Below are 18121 nucleotides of genomic sequence, written 5' to 3' on the forward strand. Positions count from 1 at the left end.
AGAGAGAGAAACGGAGGCGACCTCAGAGCTGATATGCTGTACGAGATGGATAGATGGAAAAAGAGAAAGAATGCGGTGCAGCAGATACGTGTTTATCTTTCTCTCCTCTCAACAAAAGCTGACCTGCAGATATCCGGTCTGTACCTCCTAATTTTGAATTTTCCGAATATTATTTTGGGCTTAAATTTTCCTGTTTATTTATGTTCATTTTGTGTGTTTATTTTGTGTTTATAGCCAATATCCCAAAACTATTTTATATTTTGTGTTCCTCCCTCGCTAAAACGCTTTGTGTTGCTTACTTTGTTAAACCAAAATGTTTCCCGCAGCTTCTTTACAACCTCCTTTAATATGACCAGGCAATATTATAAGCACCCAGGGTCTTACCCAATTTCGAGCCGAGTAGTTTTTCTGTTAGGTTCTCTTCTGTAATAATCAGTATCACTTATCCTATAGTGCTCAAGTACAGTACTGCATCTCCTTTGTATCTTCTAAAAATGTTAGAGAAAGGTAAAGTTTGCAGCAACACACGTTATCTTTTTACCTAGAAAGATATATAAAATACTGTGTATCAGTTCCTCTCAGTAATTCTGCTATCGGATGGGGGGCGGTGTGGACAAAGAGAAAACACCGCAAGGTTCCTGATGAGTAAGGCGAGGTTCTATTTAACAAAAATGTTTCACTTTCGTCCTCTCAAAGAAAGCTAGAGGGGTGGTCAAAACGTTCTGAGAACTGGGTATATAAAATGTATTAATAAATTATAGAAAATGTTATTTGATAACAACGCTTTATGAAATAACATTAAAAAAGTTGCATGTTAATGTCTTATGCAGTTTCTAAAATTTAATTTATTATATTGGTAAGTGGAAGAAGATTGAATACCCAGAAAGTGGAGCATCGTTCAGTTATAACCTTTTGACCAAATAATAATGACGTAATCCATGAAAGAATGACTAGAGTGTTTGGGGAAGTATCGCCCAGTTATGCCACCGTTGCAAGATCGTCGGCAGAGTTCAAAAGAGGACTGGAATCAGTTGAGGATGATCCAAAGTGTGGTCGGCCCTCTGAAGCAATCAGTTTTGAAACAGTCGCCATCGTTGAAGAAAAAATTTTAGAAAACAAGAATTGAAGATTGTGAAACTTGAAAAAGTACTTAACGTTTCCCATGGAAATATTTTAACAATAATACGTCCAATGTTTGTGCAAGATGGGTTCCCAGAAATATTTACATTCACGACAAACATCAGAAGACTGAGTCATCAAAAGAGAAAAATTGAAATTAATTCTTGTCACATTTTTAGTGACCGGGATATTTGAAATTGATTTTTATCCCGTTTTTGGTGACCGGTGATGAAACTTGGCTACATTTTTATTATCTTGAATCCAAATTAGGAAGCATGCAGTGGAAGCACAAGGTATCTGCTATTTGTAAGTTTCGAACCCAACCATTACCTGGAAAAGTCTTGGCCTCAGTTTTCTGGGATACAATAGGGTTCTGCTTAGGTAATTATCTTGCACCTAAAACATATAACAGGGGCATATTATGCCAGCCTTATACTAAAGTTAAAAGCTGCAATTCGGAGAAAAGACGAAGAAAATTGGTCATCGGGTTTTGATTCTCAACAAAAATGCATCCGTGTACAAAGCCCGGGTTGCATTGGGCATCTTCATGGAGCTCATTTTAAAGATAATGAAGAGCTAAGAGCAGCTGTGGGAGCCTATTCTGATGCCCAACCTGAGGATCTTTTTGAAGGATTAAACTCTTAGCAGATTAAATACAATATTTGTATTGAACTTCGGGGTAAATACATTAAAAAAAAAAGTAATAAAATAGAATTTGTACTTTTCTACTTGTCTTTTATACTCTGTTCTCAGAACTTTTTCATTGCTCCTCATACGTTTCAAAATTACAGGAACCAACACCAAAATCTATCTTAAAAACCTGCAGGAGGCATGGAACCATTTTATCTAGTTAGTTTGTCAAGCTACGATATACGTTAGGGAGGTCTGTAAGCTGATTCACAGAAACTCGCCCCTTCCAACTCTGCCTCTGTAATAGTTCCTCTCCTTTTCTCTCTCTCTCTCTCTCTCTCTCTCTCTGTTCGAACACGTGTGGAATGGAACTTCCGTCTCGTCAGTAAATATTACTGACCCACATTGATTCAATGGTTAAGAGAAAGGTCTTTGCTCGAAAACAAGCGTTTGGAGGGAATCCTTAGGACTTCCTTTCATTTATAGCGTTCCATAATTACCCAGATACTTTAAAAAACATTAATATAAAATATATATGTCCGATCATGGTTTACTAATATAAAGTTTTTTAAATACATCTGTGATCGGTTAAATCGGATGCAGATTTAATAGCTTTGAACAGTATATCTTCATATATTTTGTGTAGTGAAGCAAATATTGAAACAAGATGGCAAATTATTGTAAAAAAAAGATTTCTCGTTTATACTGCGGCAAGACAACCAGGACAATGGAATTTACAATAAATCAGCAATCACGAACCCTGGTCCACTCAAACAGCGCGTGTTATTGCACTGTCGCCCCTGGCCACTCGGTTATGTCAACCATCGAAAATATGATAATTTAAAAAATGATCCACATTATTCATTCGTTCACGTTTCCGAATTTTAAACAAGGGAATAGGGACATATGGATATTTTAATCCTCCCTATGCCCCAGTTTCAAAATTCGGAAAAGTGAATGAATCGATATATCCCCAACTCCACAAAGGTATAATAATATTTTCAATTTTAATATAATAATTTAGACTTTCAATTTCAGTTCTTCTTTATATCCGCATCATTAAACAATATCTATGAAAATATATTGTAGTCAAAACCCACACTTTCCAGCTTGTATGCAAAGTCCCCATATCACCTGCACACACACATCTTCTCCTGGAAATCGCAAACTGACTGAGCGCCCATGCTCGAACCTATCAGCGATTACATATATCGATACATGTCCTTCAATTTTAAAAACTTTGAAATACTTATTTCTTTTCTTTTTTACCACCTTAACTGTTCCCAGTTTCCTTCTAAACGGTAATATTTGAATACCCTAGATTAATTGTAGTTAAAGATTAATGTTTTCTTATCATAGGCATTTCTTTCAGTATCCATCTAGCGTTAAATATAAAACATAATTCATAATAAAAATAATTATAATATTTATAATATATCAATATAATTCATTTTACTAGTATTTTCCAGAACAAATTATAACAACATTTTTCACGTGCATCGAACGGTGCTAAGAAACCTGTTACAAGGTTTTGTCCCCGTTCTTAGGGGATGCGACGGGTGCAATACACTCGGACCCCGATTGAAAAGATACAGAGGGCCCTCACTCTCAGAAAGAACTGGGTAGGATCCAACGTTAATTCTTGCGCCCAATCTCCCGGAACTCTAGGAGCAACCCTGTCCTCATCTCCTAATAGTACGGGAAGAAAGCATTAACTCCCCCCTTAAAACCATTTTAAGTTACATTTCTTTTTTGATATCATAAAGTATATGTAAGAGAAACTTGAAAACTGATTCTTCATTAAATAAATCCGATTATGCGAAATATTCTCAAAAAACAATGCCGGATAGGCGAGGTTCGGATAATCGACTCCCACTGTTATAACTTTGCACCACATGAGATTTTTACCTGACCATCGAATGAGAGGGTCACTTACGTCCAGTTAAATATTTAAAAAAAGTAAAAAAAAAAAAAAAAAAGAATGGAGGTAGAATGTGTTACATGTAAACAGAAAATCATGAAACAAACGTAAGATGAACAGGTGGTAAATTCCAAATGTGATGATTATATTCTCTTTTAAAACTAATTGTTTTTTAAAATACGTTCAGTAATTAATTACTGACAGTAATTAATACTGTCAGTAACGTCATATCCAAATTTATACAGTTACAATAATTTATTTATGGCGAGGGACAATGTTTGTTGATGTTCGGAATTCTGTTTGTGTGAAACTTTTGATATTTAAAAATTTTTACTTTTGTGGGAGCTTAGCTTACAGAAGTGTACACTTTTCGATTTTGTAGATAGTTACATTCTGTATTAATTTTAACGTCTCTCAAAATGTATTTCAAGTGACGCCTTAGAAAGCAAAGAAAAAAAAATTGAAAAGCCAACAGCCGATTATTAATTATTAATTAACTGTCAGGACCTTTGATTTATTCATTAATCAGCATCAGTGTCACGCAAACTATTTCGGCCACCCTTTTTGACTCCTAGTTTCATCGGTGGACCTCTAGATTAAAAATGTTCCCAAAAACTTTTCTCTCAGAATTAATGTGACCGTGAAGGGGTGAGCTTGCATTTTTTCGCTGACCTGCCACGAACCCCTCGGAGCCCTCGTGTATGAATTTACTAAAGTATTAAAAATATGTTCTCAGCATATTGCGACATAGCGCCCAGTTTTTCTTTCGATAATAGATGGCAGCACTTGTTAGAAAAAAAACGAAGATGCCAAATTAAAATTTAAAAAAATTGCTAACTTATTATTTCCATTAAAATTTCGGCGATAATCGGCGAAGGTCAAATTGTTTTAGAAAGGGAATGAGATAGTTCTCGGAATGCAAGGCCACAGACCACGTGACACTTAATTCTTCCTGTTTATCGTTTCTCTTTCAAATCTTGAAAGAAAACCATCAGCACTTCCCACTTCAGGGTTCGAAGTCCAAGAGATCGATCGACTTCATTATTTCTTCATTTTTCCTTACGCTTTTTGGAGCGTTAGCTGCAGTGGCTCACGAGAGCTACCACCACCCCTAACAATGGAAAGAAAATCTTGGAATAAGGTGATTGGGTTCAGCGAGCTGAAAGAAAAGTCTTTTTGGAGAGCGTTGTGTGCCGAATGTCTCGGGGTGTGTTTTGTGGTTCTTTTAGCGTGTGGTTCGGGAGTGGTAGGGTGGGGAGACAACTACTCCCCCTCCATTCTTCATAAATCCATTTGCGCTGGCTTCACCATCGGCCTTATTGTAGAAATCATTTGCCACGTCAGTGGAGGTAACATCGACCCAGCAGTCAGCTTCGCTTTGTTAGTCACTGGAAAATACTCCATCGTCAAGTGTGTGGCTTATATATGCAGTCAGTGCATCGGAGGGACAATCGGCGCCGCTATCCTTAAGGGGATAACCCCTTATAATCAACAGGGAACTTTGGGGACTACAATGGTCCACAGTCACATCACATTGTTCCAGGCTTTTGGAGTTGAATTCTGCATCACTTTCCTCCTCATTTTCACAGTGTTCTCCGTAGTGGATCACAAGCGCTTGGATCTTAAGGGGTCCGGTCCATTCGTAATCGGAATTTGTGTTTTGGTGTGTCATCTGTTTGGTGTAAGTAATGTTACTGATTGATTATTGTCTTTGCTCATTCAGCTGCGTTGTAGATTTGTTTTGGTTTTATCTGTTTCATGTGAACGTGAAACAGGTACAATTTAATTACAATATTTAATTAAAATTACAGAAATTACAATATTGTAATGCTGGTTACTGACGCACACAATGTGTCCGAAAGTAAAACGGTTTAAAATGATCTGTCTCCTGAAAAAAGGGTGCTTTGTAATAATAAAAGAAAAAGTACGTTCTTTATGAATTAAAGTGAAATTTCAATAACACTCATTAAACCATACAGATTGTTATCAGGTGAATTTTATTGGACACAAAGTATTGCGCTAAGTTAACTCCGACAGAAAAGAACTATTTAATAATTGACGACGTTTCTGGATTCGTGTTGAGTCCTGCCATCAGGACTAATCGGGGAAGTTTTAAAGGAGGCACCAAGTGTACGGTGAAGAAACTACGATAGTTTTGTACGAAGAAGGACAGATCTCATTCATTTAAGTCGACCTTTTTTTTCCAGCCCCTTATACACCTCAATCAGACACCCCCATAGAAGTCTAGTTTTCCAACTTTAAAGTACACACCTAAGCTTCTTCGTATGTGCATGGACTTGAATTCAGTACTAATCTGGTTGCTACTCTGATCTTCTCCAGATGGCTGATGTCTTTTTTTCAGTTCGAAAAAAAAACAAAAGAACTATTACATTAGGGTCGGTCACCCTGTAAGTTATTACATATAACTATGTGTATTGTGTCTGTAAATTTCGTGTGTTCTCTGGCCTATTTGGTGGACGAAAAAACCCCAATTTCGGGAAAAAAAAACCTTGCTATCTACGCCTGATACCGACTAACTCAGCCACGGAGCAAGGGAAGCCCATGAAAGTTCCTCGCATTATTGACAGGATTCGAACCCGGGCCTTTTCCACGCTGTTTAGGGAGAACGGTGACAATACCACTGTGCTACCGCGGAGACTTTTTTCATTGTAATTTCTATAGCTCAGAAATATACTGCTTGATAAAATTAACAGAACAAAATGTTTTTCATGACTATTCTATTGTGAGCAGTGTCACCGAAGACACTGTTCACAATAAAATAGGAGTCCCTTTTTAGCCTAAAAACAGGACGTTATTTCATCTGGAAACAACGAGGAATGCGGTACCATCCCTCCAACATCACACCACCTGGACACTTACTGTACTGGCGCTGTTCTCGTGTGAGGCGGTATAATGATCAATGGCCGCACCACTCTTCATGTTTTTGATAGGGGTACCGTAACTGCGTAGAGGTACCGAAAACCCTATGTGCGAATATTTAGGAGTGCAGTTGGCCCAGGTTTACTTTTCATGCATGACAACGCCACTGCACATAGAGCTCGAATGGTGGAGGAATATCTTGAAACTAAAGATATCCAACGATTGCCGTGGCCAACACGATCAGCAGACTTAAATCCGATCGAACATGTGTGGAACCAGTGGCGCACTGGGTCTAAAAATATTGGTTGCCAGGAGACAAAGGGGGCCCATCCTTTAATAAAAATGATTTTATTAAAAATTTTTTATTAAAATAGTAATACAACGTAAATTTTAGTTGCATACAGTAATAATATTGGAACTTCTATTATATTTTCAAGCTACTAAAAGGTCATTAACATTTTGAACATATTGTCTAATGTTATTGCAAGGGGACCCACTTGCCATCGGGCAAGCTGATACCCTGACCAGTCCGCCACTGTGTGGAACCCCCTTGGGTGTCACATTGCACGCTGACAGCCAACTCCTCGGTCGCTTGATGAGCTTAGGTCTACGCCGTTGGAAGAATGGGATTTGTTGCTACAGAATCTTATAGGCACCCTTATGTGGAGCATGGGTCACCGCTGTCAGGCCTGTTTAGCTGTTGGAGGGCATCATACACCGTACTGATGTGATGTGACCATATTTTCGAGCATCTTGTATCGACTTCTGTAATGTGACCTTTTTGGTAATTCTTATACAACCCCTATAAATGTCCCTTATACCCAGAGGGGGGACTGGCCATAAGACTTACCCGGGGAAACTCAGGTGGGTCGGGAGGCCGGTGTGGTTTTGGTCATAAACATTAGCATGAGGCCGCTATAAGTTTTTCCCAGTTTGAATTTTTGACCAAGTCCCCTCTGCTTATACCTGTCCGACGTTTCTCGTTGTGTCCCCATTTCATCCTTATTCTATGGTACACCACCATGCCAAATTTTGTCCCGCTTCATCGCAAGCTGCACGAGTTACACCACGTTTTCTACGTGTTCTGTTAATTTTGTCGAGCAGTGAATTAGAAAATCTATCTAACCACCATTGTCTATAGTCAGTTAATGACATTCCTCCCTCTCTCTCTCTACTAGCAAAGGTCCTATGAATCATGCATAGGACACCATGGGTCCCTAGCCACCTGTTTACATGGAAAATTTTGTCACACTTTGAATCATAAGACCTAAGTCTGTTTCGTCTTGAACTATTTTTAGCTCTTCTCGTGATTTCTGGGTTTTTGTTCTCCAAACGCATAACCTTTATAAAGCAACATGGCCTGGGTCGGACTGGTAACCGCCCTTCCCGCCTTCAGGTCATCAGCAAACTTTGATAGATTCCCTTGAATACCCTCGTATATCATACAATATATGAAAATTAGAAGTAGGAGGATCGAACACTGTGCTCTGAGGGTTCCCACTTGTTACACTGGTTCACCCTGAAGACTGAAATTTATGATAACCTTCTATTTTCGGTCATGGTCATAGTATTAGTATTAGAAGTCTTTTAGTCAACCTATAATTTTTATCCCCAGCAGTGTCTTTCTAATATATTCTCTTATAATGCTCATACAAATTGTAATCATGTGGGTGTCCGTAACCGTTCCATGATTGCTTTTTTTAAAATTTACATTTAAGTATATTTATGTAAATAAATATATTTAAATACAGTGTATGCATTGTACACACTATATATAGTGAATTACTTACGCTCCATGTGTTCCCGTTCCAGTCTAGAAAGATCATCGATGTACTTCTGAAATGAATATAACCCGATTTTATTTGAAGAAAAAAAAACAAATACAAGTTTCGTGTGAATTCCCACTTTAGCACGTGTCTTTAGCTGTTAAGAACAGTTGGTTGTAGGAAGCTAATATATATATTTTTAAATAATATACACTGTGCTGCCACTTTATTAGGTACACCCACTAGCGTAGCTACCCTTTTTCGGGCCCGGAGGCAAAGAACGTGTTCCCTATTTAATTAAAGAAAATTACAAAAACAGGAGACAGCCAAAGACGCCGGGCCCCTAAAGGGCCCGGAGGAAATTGTCTTGCCTGCCTACACGGTAGCTACGCCACTGGGTACACCCCTGCTGTGCACACAAATGGTTTGTCCCACAACGTTGCAAATGACATGACCACAGTTGTGGATATAAATGCAGCAGAACAACCTTTCTAGTATCAGTTTAGCGTACAAACCGTAGCAAGAATGGGGAAAGGAGTGATCTAACGGACTTCAAATGTGGCATGGTAGTAGGCGCAAGACGTGCTGGACAAAGCATCTCTGAAACGGCAGTTCTCCTGAACTTTTTACGCACTACAGTTTCAAGGGTGTGTCGAGAATGGTGCAACGAACAGAAAACGTCCTCTCAACGGAACTCCTGTGGAAGAAAATCGCTTGTTGTTGATGATCGAGGTCAGAGGAGGATGGCTAGAATTGTACAAGCAAACAGACGGGCCACAATGTCGCACATCACGTCAGAATTCAACCTTGGTGCGCAGAACAAAATATCGCAACGGACTACTAGTCGCACTTTGTCGCGAATGGGCTACAACAGACGACGGCCACATCGCGTACCTTTGTTATCAGTGAAGAACAAGAGAGCACGCCTCCTGTGGGCACATCAACACCAGCAGTGGACTATCGAGGATTGGAAAACAGTTTCTTGGTCTGACGAGTCGAAGTTCCTGGTGCATCATGTTGATGGAAGGCTCAGAATTTGGCGAAAACAACATGAATCTATGGACCCGTCATGTCTGACGACTGCTGTACAAAGTAGTGGGGGCAGTGTTATGGTGTGGGGAATGTTTTCTTGGCACATGTTGGGTCCATTGATACCCATAGATTCACTTTTGAATGCCACATCGTACCTAAACATCGTTGCTGACCAAGTGCATCCGTTCATGTTGACAGTTTATCATCAGTCACATAGTTACTTCCAGCAGGATAATGCGCCGGTGCACAAAGCCCGAATCACTATGGAATGGTTCCAGGAACGTGACAATGACTTTTCTTTGCTGCAGTAGCCCGCTCAGTCCCTGGATCTGAATCGTATTGAACATCTTTGGGATGAGCTGGAAAGGGATGAGCCTTCACCTCCGTCGAATCTCAAGGAACTGCGTGACACACTCATGTCTGCATAGTACTCCATTCCTGCAGCACGTTTTCAGCATCTTGTTCAATCCATGACTAGACGAATTCCGGCTGTTTTGAAGGCTAAAGGAGGCTCAACACGCTGCTAGGTAGGTGTATCTAATAACGTGGCAGCATAGTGTAAGTTTACGTTCGTTTGAGAAATAATGATGACCTTTTCAGACTAAACCGAGGACGCAGACCCCTAGTGCTGCTATTCTCTCCTAAAGAGAACTTTCACACGTAAAAGAGACACTTTCCCACGTGGTCCAAATTCACATCCCATAGAAGCCGAGAGGGCCATGGCTTACTGACGTCACTCAGTGAACTGGGTGATAGCAGATTTTTCACGTTTCCCAGAATTATCAGGAACTGTTGGTGACCTTCCTTGACCTTCTATAATCGTACTGTTGATTACTTTCCCACACAGGCCACAAATATTCATCCAGGATTGTATTACGTTCATTCAAGCCCGAAGACTGGTTATTTAAAACACCGCCATCTGTTGGAAGTTGAAGGCACTTTTCTTTTGAATTATACAAAGAATGTAATAATAATTTCGTGTGTACGATATCGGAAGTAAATGAGTTCTGTGATCAAAGTGATGTAAGCCTCTTCTTCAGGTGGCAACGTACTGAATTTGAACGTAAGGTGATTAATGAAAGGTGGAAGACAGTTCATATACTGTACTTTTAAGAATAAGTTTGATTTTTTGTTTCCTTTTATTTTATGTTTTTATGCCCATAAACAAACAGATCATCTCATTTTATGTTACTGTTACTTTTGAAATACACTGCTTGACAAAATTAACAGAACACGTAGAAAACGTGGTGTAACAAGTGCAGCTTGCAATGAAGCGGGAAAAAGTTTGGTATGTTGGTGTACCACAGAAAAACGATGAAATGAGGAGACAGCGAGAAACTTCGGACAAGTATAAGGGACATTTATCGGGGTTGTGTAAGAATTACCAAAAAGGTCACAGAAGTCGACGCAAAATGTTCAAAAATATGATCGCATGACATCAGTATGGCGTATGATCCGCTCCAATGGCTAAACAGGCCTAACAGCGATGAACCATGCTCGATATAAGGGTGCGTATAAGATTCTATGGCAATAAATTTCATTCTTCCACCATCGGAGACCTTAGCTCATCATGTGACGGAAGGGTTGGCTGTCGGTGTGCAGTGCAACGCCCAAGGGCATTCCACACATGTTCGATCAGATTCAAGCCTGGGGATCGGGCTGTCCACGGCAGTCTTTGGATATTTTCAGTTTCAAGTTATTCCTCGACTACTTGAGCTCTATGTGCGGTGGCGTTTTTCATGCATGAAAATAAAATTTGGGCTCCTAAAAAGTTGCACATATGGTTCGAGGATCTGTTCTCGGTACCTTTGCACAGTTACGGTACCCCTATCAAAAACATGAAGAGGGGTGCGGCCATTGATCATCATTCCTCCCCACACGAGAACACCACCTGTACCGTAAATGCCTCTTTCTCTGATGTTGGGGCGCCTCCGTAGCCAGGTGGGAAGGAGCAGCAGTGCGTAGCACACGCTTCTTGATTAGGCCGGGGTTCGAGCCCGTCACCACCAAATACGGAGGATGCGGAAAGGTCAGGGAATGACCACCGCATATCCCGGAGCAATATGGCCTTAGTTGCTATTGCTCCTAAAAACCAAATAACAAACTAACATCTCTGATGTTGGAAGGATGGTACGGCATTCCTCGTTGTTTTCAGATGAAGTTACGTCTAGACTCTGTTTGTAGGCTAAACGGGACTCATCAGAGAATAGAGCTGTACCCAAAGTATCAGGCTTCAAGTCACATATTAAGGGTACCAATTTCAACGAGCTCTGCGGTTGTTTTGGGTTAATGCGATACAAACCACTGGCTTTCTTGTGTAGAGTCCACAATTGGGTTGAGCCTTCTTAACCCAGTCTGGTTGGAAATATTTTCACCTGTGACCGTAGCAACCTCAAGAGACGTTGATGGCAGGACATCGTCGAATTCCGTCTTGCTGTTAGAGCTGGATAGATCTGTTCTGGTTGACGTGCCCTCGGATGAATTTGGTCAACTCTTGTAATGGTTTCTGTCTGCTGAAATTGCACCCATAGGCCCCAGACGACACTGCGTGACATATTACGCCAGTGTGCCACCTCGCCTGCGACTGCTCGCTTCAAGTCGTCCAACGGTCTGCCATCTCAAAGAATCATCTAAACGATGATAAATAGCCATCCTGAGTACTGGAGGTGTCTGTCCCACCGAGCCAGCCAAAAAAAAAAAAAAAAAAAAAAATGGGAGTGAAGTGATGTAGTCGCAACCTTTGTTTTTATCGGCATGAATTATTTGCATAATGTGCGGCTCTGTAAGTTGGTAGATCGATTTCTATTGGATACTCGAAATTTGCATGCCAGGATGGCTATTATATCAAATTAGCCTTCGGCGACTCCGTTCTCAGTGAAATATTCGCGAAAAATATTTTATTCTGTTAATTTTGTCGTGCAGTGTATTTCACCAGATTGTGTATGTTTATTCCCGGTAAACTAGGAAGCATGCCTTTCGTCATAGGTGAATCGGTTTTTCCTCTAATTCCGAAACACTAGAAGTTATTAAATCACTGCAGATGGTGATAATCTCATCGCAAGGTTATTTTGTGAAAGGGCTATTTAATTTCATTGTACTTATACTTTTCCTGGGGAATATATGGCGCATCGAAACAAAATAATTGAAAGGCCCTGGCTCAGGGCCTTTCAATTACTTTGTTTTGATTGAGGTCTATCAAGCGAGATGGAAGACTCCAAATATAATGTAATTATGACGAAATTTTCGTATAAGAGAGTTTGTTTTTTTTGTTATTGTAGATCACACAATGTCCCAAAGGGTTCTCCATTAGGCTATCATCTGTCTATACTGCATCTAAGCAGTTTATCATCTGTATTATATTCCTCCGATCTAATTCCCATTGAAATGCGCTTTGCCCTACCATTAAAATTCTGACATCTCCCCTCCCTGTTGATAGTTGGTCATGTCCTAGTGGTATTTTATATTCGACATTATGAAGCATTTTGTTCATCTACTTCCTTTGAAAAATTAATTAAAACTGTTAACTATTAGCAACTTTATTTGCATACTGTTTCAAAAACTCATACGAAGCATATCTGCATAAATAATATTTTAATGTTTCCAGTATAAAAGTACTCTTTTAAACTACGAACTTCAGACATTTTAAGGGATATTCAAATTCAGATTCTGAAGGTAATCTGAGATCGAAATTGTAACCATTGGCATCTACCCACAATTCAAAAGCATTAAAGCGTGGCTTAGAGAAATCTGAATTTATATATAATGACTTTTTTGTTATTTTTATATAATTCTGAAATTATTATTTTTTTAAATTAATGTATTGGATATTTTTCTTCAAAGCATACTACTTTCCCAACTATTTTGCGCGTTGCAGATAGACAGAAGGGAAAATTAAATTAATTTATTAGAATCGTAAGTGCATATTTTAGTTAGGTTAACATTTTCATAAGTGAAAATCCATCACGCAGATTGTAAACATCCGTTTTGTTTTGCAGATGAAGTATACTGGAGCAAGTATGAACCCTGCAAGGTCATTTGGCCCCGCTCTTGTGTCTGGAGAGTGGACTCATCACTGGGTAAGTTCGATGTGCATAAAGAAGTAGCTGTGTAAGTCAAGAGGAAGCCGTCAATCTCCTATGGAATCCGTTAATCGCCACGCCTGCTACTGTACTTGACTTTCAAGTAGTCCCCACAGTACTGTTGTTGAGTTTTAGGAGCATTAGCTCCTAAGACCCAATAACAACAACAAATCATTAACAATCTTAAAGGCATCTTAATCTTAAAGATGTCATCATAGGAGTTTTAGATTTTGTTGCTTTATTTGTCGAATGGTAAGTAAAGTGTTAAACTTTTGCTTAATATAGTTTTTTTTTTAATGCAACAGGGCTGCGAAATTTGACTTCAAATGAGAATTCAACCCTCACTGGAGGACAACTTCGTTAATTTGGCCACAGTGTGAAAAAAATAAAAATATAAAATAAAATAAAAATATAAATCCCATAAATGTAGTCCCAGGACTCGAATCCAGTCGTTTTACACACGGGATGGGTGGGTATGTGTATAGTTAAAACGAATTTATGTTGTTGAAGGTTTTCAACAACATAAATTCAACAAGGGCTACAGCAGCCATATTGGGCCTTTCAAATTATTAATATAACAGTTTCAAGTTTGTAAGTTTTTAGAGGTGAGAGAACATCCTTATCTTCTTTAGAAAGGAGAGAGATTCATCTAGGTTTGCTTCATTTCCCAAGATACGCTTCATTGTTACAGGTTCCTGTAAACTTTTGTGAGACAGGAATGATTCAAAGCCTTTCCTGCTGATAATAGGAGCAGTCAAGTAAAATCTGTTTCACCGTGAGAACATTATGGCAATGAGTACACTATGGAGGGTCTTCTCTTCTGAGAAGGTAAAGATGAGTTATATGAGAGTGTTCAATGCGTGCTCTTGCAAGAACTACTTCTTTTCGTACTTTTTTGGTGCTGGAGTCCAGAACGATGGCTGGATCTTAATTTCCATAAATTTATTGTTGCTATACTCTTCCCATATATTTTTCCATTGAAATTGTAGTAGGTTTTTCGTATAATGGTTTTGTTGTCTTGGACAGGAATTTTCATATCAATTGAATTTGAATTTATTGGATGTTTTGCTGCCTGATCTGCTTTTTCATTTTCGAGCGTTTCATAATGAGCTGGGATCCAGCAGAATACCACCGTACGTTGTTTGACTTGTAACTGGATCAATCTACGTGCAAGGCAAAACATGGCAGCTTCTGTATGCAAAACGCTGAAGTCCTTGTTCAGATTAATGAATGTAGATGGATTGAAGCATGGAGAAAAGCAACTTCCAGTGAGGAATCATAGTACGTGTCCTGTGCATAGTGCATAGCGTTAGGGTTGGGCACCACCTGTGGTTTCCCACATCTGCCCCATATGTACGCTGTAAAGAAATACAGAGCACTGTAAATGCCAGAAAAGTGTTGTGTGTTGAATGCATAGTATTATGTTGGGTTCTGTTGTGTGTCCTGGCATTTGGCCGAAGGGCTCCTGATGAGACCCCACGTTGCCCGCACACACCACTAGGAGGTAGCCAGGCTGCCCATTATTCTCTGGCAGGTCTCCGTCAGAGTCGCCTAAGCTTTCTGAGCGGAGACCAATTAAAAAATAAAATAAATAAATAAATAAAAAATAATTAAAAAAAAAAATAAAAAAATAAGGTAGAGTGCGCCAGTACAGGGTGTACGAAAGAAGATGGGGGGGGTGAAAGTAAGAGTAAGGGGATGTCAGTGAAGGCATCCCCTAAGTTAACAGTGGAGCGTATGCCCCACCAGGCAAAAAGGGGAAGGGGATAACCCCAGAAGGGTAGAAAAGCCACGCAGCGAGAGTGGTGAGTGTGTCCTATATTTGGCGGTGGAGTGGGACAAGACCACTGGAGCGTACTCAACCATGTGGGTGAGTTAGCAGGTAATCCTACCCTGGATGTTCCAGGGTTAGCAAGTCGATGTTGATAAAACTGTCAAGTAGAGATTTTTATTACCGATTTGAGCAAGTCCCTTACGGGTTTGTATCCCTAGCTTCAGTTGGTTATAGAGTCCTGCGTCTCGCAAAGAGGTTCTGTGCGTACTCCGTTAGTAATTTGTAGTATTGTTCGTCAGAAATGAACAGATGCTCCTGTCCTTGAGGTATGTGTTGCAGTCCGGTGTATTGTGTTCCTCGAAGGTCGTCATAAATTGAGGAGTTATAAATAAAGTGGTCCCAATCTTCAATTTCTCCACATATACAGTACGGGTTATTGATGATTCCCAAGGTAGTCAACTTATGATTTATAGAGTCGTGTCCAGTTATAATATATGTAGTAGAGGCCAGGAGAGAACCAAGGCGGCGACTTTGGATAAACAAGTTTGACGTCCGGGATAAATTTACGTGCCCTATTAAAGATCAATCTATTTGTGCCATTCCAGAAAAATTGCAACGCCCTACATCAACGCTCTCGTGGTAGCACCATGATTATAATCGCCTTCCCCGTACCGGAGAAGACCTGAGTTCGAATTTCGTCAATGGCACGAAGAATTTTTATGGACTTTTTTTCAGTGTGGCTGATTAGTCAGTCTCAAGTGTGGGTAGCATGGATGGTCTTTCCTCCCAGAATTGCCTGTTTTCGTCCGGAAAACAGGCAAATCGACAGAATGCACGCAATTTACAGACAAGACTGGCACTTCAGAGGCTTACCTGCTTTGGCGCTTAAGAGACACTCAATATCTGGGGGGGGGGGTGTTCTCTTTCAGCATCGCAACGCATTATGTTGTACTGCATAACTTTTAGTAACTTGGTTTTAGGACGCGGCCATGCAAAAATTTCACTGACTTTTAGGTTGACGAAGAAATGGATCCAAATGTTGGGGTTTTGTTATCAAACATTGGTCCTGTGTCTGCTGAGGACGATACAGTGTATAATTAAGATGGCCGACGCATTATCAATAAAGGGTTATTTGAAATATGCATGTGTCTGGTTGCTTTTGGCAATATAGTGTATAGTGGGTTTGTAAATTGTGTTCTGTGATCAGTTTACCTCCTAATAATAATATTCCTTTTTATTAAGAAATTTATTGTTAATAAATTGGACCGTTAGTCATTATTGAATAATGTGTTTCATTATTCAATAATGAATGGGGAGTGATGTCTAACTACAGAGATAATACAAATGTTGTTCACAGTGACGGGTGCATCTACGATAGTTCAACGTAGTGTCTTTAAGTGTATTACAGCGGAGGGTGGTTCTCCAGTAGCAATTCAAGAGTGTACCACAAGTACTGAAATCCAGAAAATTGGATTTCAGTACTTGTGGATTGTCGTCGGTTACACTGAGAGGATGCTTTTTCACCAGATTGTTGTTGGTTGTCCTTGGGTTTCAGGCGCATCAACAACTTAAGCCGTATTGCGCTATAATATCTCTGTAGGCCATAGGCCACATTGTATATAATATGTCTATAAATTTGCCTTACTTCTGTGGTCGATTTGCTATTTGCTGAATGAAAACCAGAGTTTTCGGGAGAAAAACCATGCTAACTTCACTTGATACCAACTAACTCGGCCCCATTGTGAAAAAGACCCATAAAAATCCCTGACGGCATTGATAGGATTCGGTCTCAGGTCTTTTCCACCTGGTATGGGGGGGGGGGATAATTGTACCAACTGTGCTACCCACGAGGGCTCTTTCACCGGAGAAGAGAAAATAACTATCGTGAAGACTAACAGGGTGGTGGCACTGCATTTAGAAATAAGCAGCTTTGTACATATTTATATTGATACAAAATGCTATGCATTTATAATGCAGTACCGGAGCAACCAGGGATAACAGAAACCTGAGAAATGGGTCGGCTGCACAGGACTTAAAAATCGATATTATATAGCAATTAACCATTGATTAATACAGCCAAACAGTTCATATAATATCTAGCATTAATTAAATATATTTTTAGTATTAATAAATAAATTGTTTTACTAATTACTAATTTAAGACGGATTTTAATGTAATTGTTTTTCGCAGGTGTACTGGGTTGGACCCATGTTGGGTGGAGGAGTTGGTGGACTTGTTTATCACCACATCTTTGAGGCACCACCTCCCAGTCCCGAGGCTTTGGAACGAGTTCGCATGAAATCGCTTCTTCAATTTCAAGAAAAAGAAGCAGTGATCAACAGAACCACATCCGTGTGAATGACCATAGACTTCTTTACTTGTGGACGCGTCTTGAAGACGACTTTCTTCGCATCTTCCTTCATCTTTCTGTTCGTTACTTGCCACTGAAATAGAGTGTATATGTGTGTGTGGCAGCCATGTTTCGCTCAAATAGATCATAACGTTAATAGCTTAAGTTGAGAATAAAGAAGTAATAGTAAATGTTTAATGTTAATAAGTACTGAAACTTATTAATTAGTAATTTATAAGTTTCAGTACATCGAGATGGCATAGTTCTCAACTCAACAGTAATTGCAATGTAAAAAAGCTGGTTGTCAAGTCGTATCTGTTTTATTCACATTAAGAAATATTTCTTATCTAAAAATACTTCTTCAACAAACTTTATCACTCAATACTTTGTTAACAATAGTAATTGAACACGAATAACCGCACATTATCCAAATTTATATAATCTAATCTCTAATCTAATCCTGGCTCTCGTGGGTTACACAGTTGGTATAATCGCCGTTTGAAAGAGACCTGAGTTCGAATCCCATAGATGACGTGAGGAATTTTTATGTGGCTTTTTTCACAACTTGGC

The 18121-nt window shown here is 39.5% G+C and overlaps 1 protein-coding gene across 1 annotated transcript; it reads left to right on the forward strand.

Moving 5' to 3' along the window:
- The first annotated feature begins 4750 nt into the window (after window positions 1–4750).
- On the forward strand, window positions 4751–17697 carry LOC150078728 (aquaporin AQPAe.a-like). The gene is made up of 3 exons (XM_090383694.1): window positions 4751–5351; window positions 13344–13424; window positions 17392–17697. Exons 1-3 carry the CDS (start codon window positions 4788–4790, stop codon window positions 17557–17559), a joined length of 813 nt encoding a protein of 270 aa, XP_090239820.1. The 5' UTR covers window positions 4751–4787; the 3' UTR covers window positions 17560–17697.
- The last annotated feature ends 424 nt before the right edge of the window (window positions 17698–18121 follow it).

Source organism: Mastigoproctus giganteus, chromosome 10, assembly GCF_048544385.1.
Source record: "Mastigoproctus giganteus isolate SK-2022 chromosome 10, ASM4854438v1, whole genome shotgun sequence".
NCBI lineage: Eukaryota > Metazoa > Arthropoda > Arachnida > Uropygi > Thelyphonidae > Mastigoproctus > Mastigoproctus giganteus.

Excerpts from the sequence above, each read along its gene's own strand:
- LOC150078728 (XM_090383694.1), top strand. The coding sequence starts at position 4,788 with ATGGAAAGAAAATCTTGGAATAAGGTGATTGGGTTCAGCGAGCTGAAA. Across the intron at positions 5,352-13,343 it reads TGGTGTGTCATCTGTTTGGT|ATGAAGTATACTGGAGCAAG; the intron begins GTAAGTAATGTT and ends TTTGTTTTGCAG. Across the intron at positions 13,425-17,391 it reads GAGAGTGGACTCATCACTGG|GTGTACTGGGTTGGACCCAT; the intron begins GTAAGTTCGATG and ends TGTTTTTCGCAG.